Raw genomic sequence first — 9,751 nt, forward strand, 5'->3', positions numbered from 1 at the left:
ATATTTGGAAGCCCATTTTCAACATGCGCAATGTGCGTATATTTTACTAGTTAGAATAAGAGATAACAAAAGAATGACAGGGAATATAAATTGGCAGCCAAATTGACATTAAATGGTAATTATTTGTGAAAACTTGGGTATCCAGGTAACACTAGTGTCAGCCCTTGGGGTACTAATATAACTTTTGCTTGTTTTTAAGGCCTTCGATATTATATTTATAGTTAATATTTACTTTGCCCAATAACTAAGAAAATGTAAATTCTTTCTCCCTTACAAAATGTTTGAGAAAATTTTAAAGAACTTTTAAAGGTTTTGTTTGAACATGAGAGTATAAGCATTTATTTTAAATTAGACTGTCTATAGAATTACGTAATTGATACTTCTACTTTATCCTGTGCTTACTGTTATGGTATTTACAATAATTTTTATTAATTATTCTCAACTATCATTATGGTTGTCCGTTAATAAAAAATGACACAAATGCTTAGTTGAAATCATCTTTTAGAGCATGAGAAAACAGTGTGAGAGACTAGTCTTAAATCTTAAGAATGAGACTCTAGAATATGAATAATGTGGTAGTAGAATACAAAAAGTAAAATATATAATATATTTAATTACTAAAATTTATCATGATGTTTTTACTTGCAGTGCATCATTCAATGTTTTTGGTGTACGTAACCTCATTTTCTTCCTAAAATAACATCATTCTATATTACAAATTAATAAATCATATATTTGAATATTATTGTCCTTAATTTAAGTAAAATTATTCATTTTTTGTTATATGCAAGATATTTTACCCTATATTTTCATGTTTATGTGTCTCCGCATCTGCGTCATATGGTACCTGTGCTTATGTAATCGTATTTGTGCAAAATAATACATGCATGCATATATTTTAAATAATTATATTTGAGTTGTCACCGTTCAATCAATATTGTTTCATATGTCCTTACTATGTCTTGTCTAAGGTACTGCTTTCTCAAAATTTAAATAAAGTGCAGATAGAAGAAGAAAACAAGATTACATGGTTCGCTCATTCGTCTTGCACCCATGAGGCAAATGCCCAAAGGGTAGGTGAAGTGGCATGTGAGGAATAAAATTGAGAAGAAACCATACACATCAATTAATATAAAATCAAGTATTCTGCCATACCAAGAATGGTGCAAATTCCAGTCTACTTGGATTTGGTTTCTATGCTCAATGTTCCTCACTAGTTGAACATGGAAATAACCTTTTGGAGTGTTCAACTTGGACAATAGAACTGCCATAACAAAGTTGACTCGTTAATGTGGTAGCCAAAAAAATAAATTAGGGTTGAATCATTTCGTTAATGTAGATCCAAGCCAAGTTCGGAAATATGAAAATAGCTGCAGATTTCATTGAGCAATTAGCTGAAAATCAATAGTGTAGTCAGATAAAAGCCATGTGGTCGTTACATGTCTGTGATAGCTAGATCCGCCAGGAAGAACATGTCACGTGGCATACAAATTCTTGGCCCTGGAGAAAAGGAATAAGGGATTAGTGGAAAGCTCATTCTCAACTCAAAATAACATGAAGAACTTTGAGAAATCTTGAATACTTAATAGTTGATGGCATAATGACAGGAAAATGACCCAAATTGCACATCATGCACTATAAAATGGAAAATGACGCATAGTGTGATCAAGAATTATATGCATAGAATCAACATTTTGTTTATGAGAAAGTTGAATTTAAGATGAATCAGGATCAAATCATGCTCTTATACCGTGTCAAATTTTAGATAAAGTGAAGAGGGAAGAAGAGGCCACTCGACTTTCATCCATGAGACAAATGCTCAATGGACTAATCATGTTCTTATGGTTATAATACACATATAGGTGTGTGAACACAAATTTTCTTGTGTTTGAAAATCAAACACAAGAAAAATTGTGACAAATAAAAGATATATATTTGAGAGACAAAAAGCAAGAATAATCCATATTAAATCTTGTTACTCTTCTCTTTAGAAATGAAAATTTTGTTATTTAGCAATCTGAAGATAAAAACTCCACGTAGGTCTCCTTCGAACTTGGACGACCTTTTATTACGTTAGTTCAAGAGCTCGTGCTTGTAATCCCCAGTCAAACGTTACAATCTTATCTTTGGATTTGGGGATTTGAAAGTAAAATCGCTACTTGAATCTTTTCGATGTCCAATTTGAATATTTATAATGTTTATTCGAGCGTCTGTAGTCCCGAATTAATGCTGACTTGGTGTATGCCTTTTCGCTAACAATTATCTCCGCCTTGGATGCATTGAACATTTTTTAATTGATAGACTTTGTAGAGAGAGTTCCTTAAGACCTCTGTAGCTTTAATCTTCAATTGTCTGTTGTGTGTCAAAATGATATCCAAAAGGCTCTTTTATATAGGTGTTTTTAGAGAATCATAGTCTATTTGAACACACTTGGTATTATTTTATAGTTTATTCCGAGAGGAATAAATACATGAAATATTTGTCATGATAGATTAATTTGACATCATCTCTTTAATAGTATAACTTTCTAAAATTTATCAATATTTTGCCATATTTGATAGGCAATATATTTATGAGGTACAACTTGATTGGCTTGATTACTTGACTACAAAGCAAGATTTGATTCACGAGAACACCTCAATTCGGCACTTGATTTGATCAATATATATATATATAAACCAGAATATCAATTAAAATTAATTATTTCTATTTAGAATTAAATTTGATAAACTCCAATATAACTAGAAAATATGATTTGATAACTAATATAATAGTTTAAACTTGTGACCATTCAATCTGGGCATGAAATTTATGCCTGGTGATAGACATGTGATGTGAGAAAAACATATAAATTTAATCAAAATCAACTATTCTAGGGCAAATCCAATCTATTTTGATTTGGTTTTTATTTTCAACACTGGAATTTTATTCCATGTATTGTATGTTTGTATTATTAATTTATATGTATACTTATTTCCTAGACTAATATGTTCGACTGTTGTATGCTTTTGCTATTCAGGATGGTGGATTTTCTTTAGATTCTATGCAGCGTTTGTGCACCCTTGAAGCAACACTTTCTTTGCTGCTGAGAATTAGCCACAAATATGGAAAGTCAGGGTCAGAGGTTCTTTTTTCAATGGGTTGTTTGCAGCATATCTCTTCATGCAGAGTTCTACATCTTCCAATGAAGGCATGCCATTATTTGTCTTGATCTCTAAACAAGTATATCTGCTACTTTCTTCAAATACCTCATTGACCTAAAATGAACTATACCATGCACCAGGGAAATTTTCGGCACCTTGACACCAGGATTGGGAAAAATTCTGTTGATGTTGATAAACAGCGCATGGTGGTTGCTCCAGTTCTGAGATTCGTGTTTTCATTAACCTCACTGGTTGATACTTCCGAGTTCTTTGAGGTTAGCAACTCAACATATCTGTGTAAAAGGACATATGTCAACCCTTTATGTTTGGGTTTGGAAGTTTAATGAAAGTTTCTTTAAGATTTTCTGGTGTTACCATTGAGCTTGTGGTTTAATACATTCAAATTTCAGCACTATGATGCCCAAAGGTTTCCTGCATAATAGAATCTTACAGTAGTCAAGTTTGTAGCACATTTTATAGAAGAAATGTGATATTCTGCATAGAAAATTTTCAGAGATGAGAACTTAACCCTACCTCACCCTCTGGCAGTATGATATCTATAAAATTGCATGAGATTTCTTGTAAGATTGTGAAAGGCCTGCTTCTGGACTGTTATGTTCTGTATAGATTATTCTCAAACTGGCAGCTACTCTTGTATTTTAGATTTCCTGTATTTGTCAGATACATCATTTTGCTGCATGTGCTTTTATAGAAATTGGTCAGAAAAAATTCAGTATTACTTTAATAGCAACGATGCATTTGTTTTGGTTAATTGTAGGACGAAAATTATTGATCAATCAATGTGATTGAGCACCTTGTCTTGTGAACTTTTTCTTTGTCTGTGGAGGAAGGAGAATATGCCTGAAACTTTAAATAGTGAAGTAGAGAATCCTTCTGAAATTTGTGTAACATCTAACAGCAGAGTTAGTTTTTCTTCCAACTTAAGCTGCTATTGGAATGAGTCGGTAACACTCTCAATTTGAATTGAATCTCCTCTAAAGTTTCAAGGAGTGTTGAATGTAAGTTGTCTGGAATTCTCATGCGCTACGTCACATGCAGCATCTTCGGTTTCTGCACCCCAATTACATCAAATTTTCTCGTGTTGATAATTATCTTAAAGTTTCAAGCATTTCTTTTTATTTGTTCACAAGTACAAGTATCGGAAGTATATTTTCATTGTCTTCTTCCCACAGCTGTTAGAGGTTCATGGTATACCATGACACAATGTCCACTAACCGCATGCACCTTATGGACAATGTTTTATCCAGAAAATTTCTATACTTATGTGGTGTTTGGTTTTATTATTATTATTTTTCCTTCCGAATTTATCTTATAGTGGTTGGACTTATGATACATGCTTTCTCTTTCTTTCCCTTTGTCTCGAGTTAGTCATAATTTGTCTTTCTGGATCTGATAGGTGAAGAATAAAGTTGTCCGTGAAATTATAGAATTCATTAAAGGTCATCAGATGCTGTTTGATCAAATTCTCCAGGAAGGTTTATTGGATGCTGATGAATTAACCATGGAACTAGTCAATATTGTTGTGGGTATACTTTGTAAGGTAAAAGTCTCCGCAAAATTTTCTAAATCTTGGTCTTGATGGTCAACAAGCAGGCAGGATTGCTGATTATATGTTACTACCTCAACCAATAGATTATAAATTTTTGAAATATGTACTCATAAACATACACAAGAACCCCGGAGATTTTGTAGTTTCAAATGTATATACTATTTAAGCATTACTCAGCTGTAATTTCCTGTTGAAAGCTTGTTTCTGACTATAAAAATAAACGGTATTGAAAAGGTTTGGCCATATGAAGAGAGTGATGAATATGGATTTATTCAAGGGCTCTTTGGGATGATGCGTGCTCTTTTTTGTCGTGATCCAGACATTTTCACTTCTATACAATCTGGCCAATCAGAGGTAATCAGAACTTCATCCTATTTCAGTACACTATATGAAGTAATTCAGAACTAGGCATCTGAGTTGTATGTTTTTTCTTATCTTTTTTATTTAACATGGATTTTCAGATTCAACAGAAGGCTGATGTGAGCATATCGCGCCTTTGCTTTAATTTGAGCTCTTATCTTTATTTTCTTGTTACAAAGAAATCCCTAAAGCTACAGGTAACTAGAACTATAACCTAGTACTATTTCAACTCTTTTTATTATGCAAACATGGGATGAAAAGTGCTTTTCTGGTTTTATTCATGTAGGTTTCTGATAGCCCTTCCGATTACCGTACTGCTGCATCCCAGCAGCCCACACTGGCTTTGCTTGTTTCTTTCCTTGGTTCCCTGTCAACTGCACTTGAAAGAGCTGCAGAGGAAAAATATTTACTACTCAACAAGGTCCAGGATGTGATATATTTACATTATTCCGTGTTTTAACTTTCTGGTATTATAAAGCATCTGAATATTTTTCTTTTTCTAGATTAAAGATATCAACGAGTTATCAAGGCAGGAAGTTGATGAAATCATCAACTTATATGGATCTCAAGATTGTGCTTCATCCTCTGAAAATATACAGAAAAGGTATTTGGCTTCTTTCCCCACTCCCAACTACACACATAGAGATACGATATATACATATATATATGTATATTTGAACGCAACTTTTTACAGCAGTTTTGCTTCTGTATATGTGACCATTGGCTTATCTATGTGATCACTTATCATGTTAGTTGACACGAGACCAAGCTCAACTCTTCAGTTGTGGTTTGCCTATTATGCGATTGATTAGTGCATGGTGATTTAAGTTGTTGTGCAACCATGCCACATCATTTCTCTGGCAGGCAAATTGATAACTTGCCAGGGGTCGATTAAGGAACTTATTTTCCAGCTAAGCTCAATATAATTACTTTTAACCCAGTCTGAACTTCAATATATATCAGTGTAGTAGGAACCAATCCCATCCTATGCATGTTGTTATTGTTACCCTGCCAATATGTGATTAAGACCTGTCGTTAAATGACCACCACTTCAATATCCTAATTCTTTGTGCTTCATGCAACCATTCTTTATGGACATTAATTGCATGTTACTTGAAGTTCTAAAGAGCAGGGAGTCCATAGATGCAAAACAAATTTTGGTATGCAATAACACTTCCTTTCTTTTTCTTTCTTTGAAGATACTAAGGTTATCAAATACTGTAATTTCTTTGCTGCTACAACATTCGGGACGTCATTCTGGAATTGATCTCTATGTTATTTCTATTGATTCATGAAAAAGATACACATCCTTATGGACAAGTTGTGATATCATGTAACCTTCCCGGTCATGATGATTTTAGTTTTTTGTTCTTTTCCTTGGTCATTATGTCTTAATTGTGCTGACATGATCTCTGTTTGAGGGCTTGTCTAGTCTAGTATTGTTGAATGCTTGTTATTTCCTCAGCGGAAATCACATATTAAGCAATTTGTTGCTGTACGATGAGACAACTACGTGGAATACTACGTACTCCACATTTTTTGGTGCATGTCCTCTTAATGATTTTCTTCAAGCACTGTGTCCAATTATGCTGATTGTGCGAAGCAACTTACACATGCTTTGCTCAAGTGCTGACTTATTTGTGCTGGTTGCGTGAATTCCATAGACAATCTTTACCCTGTTATCTTTATCTACAGTTTCATCTGAATTATAGGATTAAATTCAGTGGGTACTTGGTGCTAGCAGCTTAGGAAGATGATAGTATTGTGCAATCATCAAGCTCCATGATGAAACCCTTTTTTTACTGTCCTGTTCAAGATGCATAAGTTGGATAGCTCACTGCTCTTAGTTTCTTAGAGGATTTCATAAAGTCTCACAATTTTGACAGATGTTCAGTTTTCTGTTTGTTTTTGTTTTCCCGCCCATTCTATTTATAATAAATTCCGAATCATAAGTTTCTTTAATGTGTTACATATACTTATTGTTAAGATATAAATATTAAATGATTTTCCTTTATATCAGCTTAAGCTTTTAGATGAGGTGGTCTTTTAATATGTTATTAGAGCAATGCCAAACATGAGCTAGTGGGTTTTGAATCTTATTGCCACCTATTTATAAAAGAAAGGTTTCACGTGTAGGGGTTGCATGAGGGGGGGCTTGTCAAATATTAAATATTAAATAATTATCCTCTCTAGCGCTTTAAATTTAAATTTTTAGACGAGGTTGTCATTTAACACTTTACATGAAATATGAAATATAAGAAAGTGCTTGGCTGTCTGGATATGCATGGAAGCTCACACAAAACGCCTTCTGTTCCATGTTTATAAAATTTCTATAGTTGAACATATATAATCATTGGTTTCTTATAAAAAATCATGGAGTAATAATCTTCATTCTAATAGGTAGAGCTGAAACATCCTGAGCATTCATATCACGACTTCTCTGCTAACTTACTATGTTATTTTGAAACCAAAGATACCCACAGCTAATTCTTTATAGCAAGTGCGACTCTGTGTTTTCTTCATGTGTATCATTTAGGTTGATGAGTATTCTGTTTGTGAAACTTTGAAGCTGCCATAGCAACTGAATGGCTAAAGGAGAAAATCATGAAATCATTGATTTAGATGAAAGAATGTCAAAGCTCTGGTTTCTTTTGATCTTCATGAAAGCTTTAGCAATTGTGTGGTTGATTAGAGGTTCACTAAAGGTGAAGTTATAGCATTACTGAATTCAAACTGATTCATGCATGTTTTCTTTTTTTCACTGTATAGGAGATATATCGCAATGGTCAGCATGTGTCGGGTTGTTGGACAGAGGAGTCGACTTATCATGCTGTTGCTTCTACTTGCAGAAAATTTGATGAACATTATTCTTGCTCATTTCCAGGACAGGTGTAACTTCTGCATGTTGCTTTTTGGTGCTGCAATATTAATTTCTTATTAACTGATATACTTTACTTTATACATCGTATGGATGTGATTACAGTCACTCTAAGAAAGGAATTGCATATGACACCAGACTTGGTACTAAAGAGGACTTGCATTTGCTTTGTGGAGAACTAATTCCAGTTCTTGAAAGACTTGAACTATTGAGCGAGGTACGCTGCCTTATTTACTTGTTGATGTCTCGTGGATTTCTTGATTCCTTAAATCTATCTGCAATTGACTTTCTCATTGTTTGATGTTCTATTCAATCCTGAATAGGACTTTATTGTTTTCTATTATATAAGTCCAAGACAAGTTCCGTATGGGAGAATGGTGTATCATATCCAAAACGTTAGTCTTTATGGCCATTTGATTTGAAGGCAGAAGCAATACGCAGGAAATTGAATATGTAACGTTAACTAGAGTAGCTCTATTTTTCATCTTCTACTGGGTCCATATCATTTCATTTTTTATATTGGTTTCATGTTTTTGTCGAATTTATTGTCAATACATTTCAATTGTTCTACTTGCAAATCTCATGACATGAAAAATCGATCATTGACATGTATTCAGAAGTTGTTTGAGGATCAAACTACAGATATTCAGGGGAAGTAAATTCAGTGGTTCTGATCGTATTCCATAGTTAATATAACTTACGGCAGATGTAAAGATTGGATTCGTAAGTTTGAAGAAAAATGTTGGAACCATTTGCCCATCAACTTCATCTATATTGGTTTATCAATTTACCCGTAGACTTCAGATCTTTGCGCCAGTGGCTGTCAATTAGTTATGCTGCTTCCTGACCTTCACTCTATTGCCATATAAATTCATGTCTCAGCTGTCTATTTGTTACTTGATGGTGAACTTCAGTTATATATGTGTATATATATTTTTCATATATCTATACTGTTTTTTCCCTATTTCGATCCTATCATAGTAGTATTTACCTTTTCTTCTCATTTTTCGTGCTTTACGTATGTTGGATTTGCAGGAGAAAACAGGGCACAGCCTAAGAGTTTTCCGCAGGTTAGCCCGGTCATTGAAGGAAATGTCGATTCAGAAGCTCTAGCTATCTAATAAACTTGTGTGTCAATCAGTTCTATGTTGTCTAGTTCATCTGATCCTTTGATCCTTGAAGCTGAATAGTAGATATATGGTGTATAATAGCAAAATGTCGATCTTATTTATAATTTAAATTAAGTTTCAAATTGTCCTTATTGTTCTTATAGTTTATAATAGGGATAGTTTCACTTGTCGGCTATTCCCACACATCACGTCTTAATCGGGAAATTTTGTTTCTTATCTCAGGGTATCAATTGCCTTATTTCTGTACTGAATATTGTGAGAAATATGATGATGTCATCGCAATTCCTTTTATGGAGTTTTTGCAAAGAGCTTTATGTATTTTATGCTACTGGTAGGAACCACATGAGTTGTATGTTATTCTTACTACGTAGATGAAATGATTATATTATTTAAAAGTGAGTTCTTATAATGACATTCTCAAGATAATTAATGTAGCCTTATTTTATTCTTAGAAAAGATCAAAAAGAAAAAGTATAAGAACATAATGGTAAGAGTCGTGAGTTCTAAAAACATAAGGATAAGGATCCAAACACTGTTTTAGGAATGGATTTAATTTCATGGAGTTTGCATAGGTAGTTTTAGAGTTCTAAGCAGTACCGATGACGCTTTGTTGGAGGCCCTCACTTCGCTTATGGCGCTGGTGCATCATTATGGTGATGAAATGAGAGCA

General features: G+C 33.6%; 1 protein-coding gene across 2 annotated transcripts in view; it reads left to right on the forward strand.

Annotated features, from left to right (window-relative positions):
* Positions 1–9,372, forward strand: part of LOC105173503 (nuclear pore complex protein NUP205) — a 43,231-nt gene extending 33,859 nt beyond the window's left edge. For both annotated transcript variants that reach the window (XM_011095262.2, XM_020697776.1), the window contains exons 36-45: positions 3,020–3,190; positions 3,284–3,418; positions 4,561–4,704; positions 4,948–5,067; positions 5,175–5,270; positions 5,360–5,494; positions 5,577–5,677; positions 7,843–7,962; positions 8,057–8,168; positions 8,987–9,372. In XM_011095262.2, coding sequence (XP_011093564.1) covers positions 3,020–3,190; positions 3,284–3,418; positions 4,561–4,704; positions 4,948–5,067; positions 5,175–5,270; positions 5,360–5,494; positions 5,577–5,677; positions 7,843–7,962; positions 8,057–8,168; positions 8,987–9,064 — 1,212 coding nt within the window. In that variant the 3' untranslated portion in view covers positions 9,065–9,372. The remainder of the gene's footprint in view (positions 1–3,019; positions 3,191–3,283; positions 3,419–4,560; positions 4,705–4,947; positions 5,068–5,174; positions 5,271–5,359; positions 5,495–5,576; positions 5,678–7,842; positions 7,963–8,056; positions 8,169–8,986) is intronic.

This window comes from Sesamum indicum, linkage group LG11 (genome assembly GCF_000512975.1).
Source record: "Sesamum indicum cultivar Zhongzhi No. 13 linkage group LG11, S_indicum_v1.0, whole genome shotgun sequence".
Classification (NCBI taxonomy): domain Eukaryota; kingdom Viridiplantae; phylum Streptophyta; class Magnoliopsida; order Lamiales; family Pedaliaceae; genus Sesamum; species Sesamum indicum.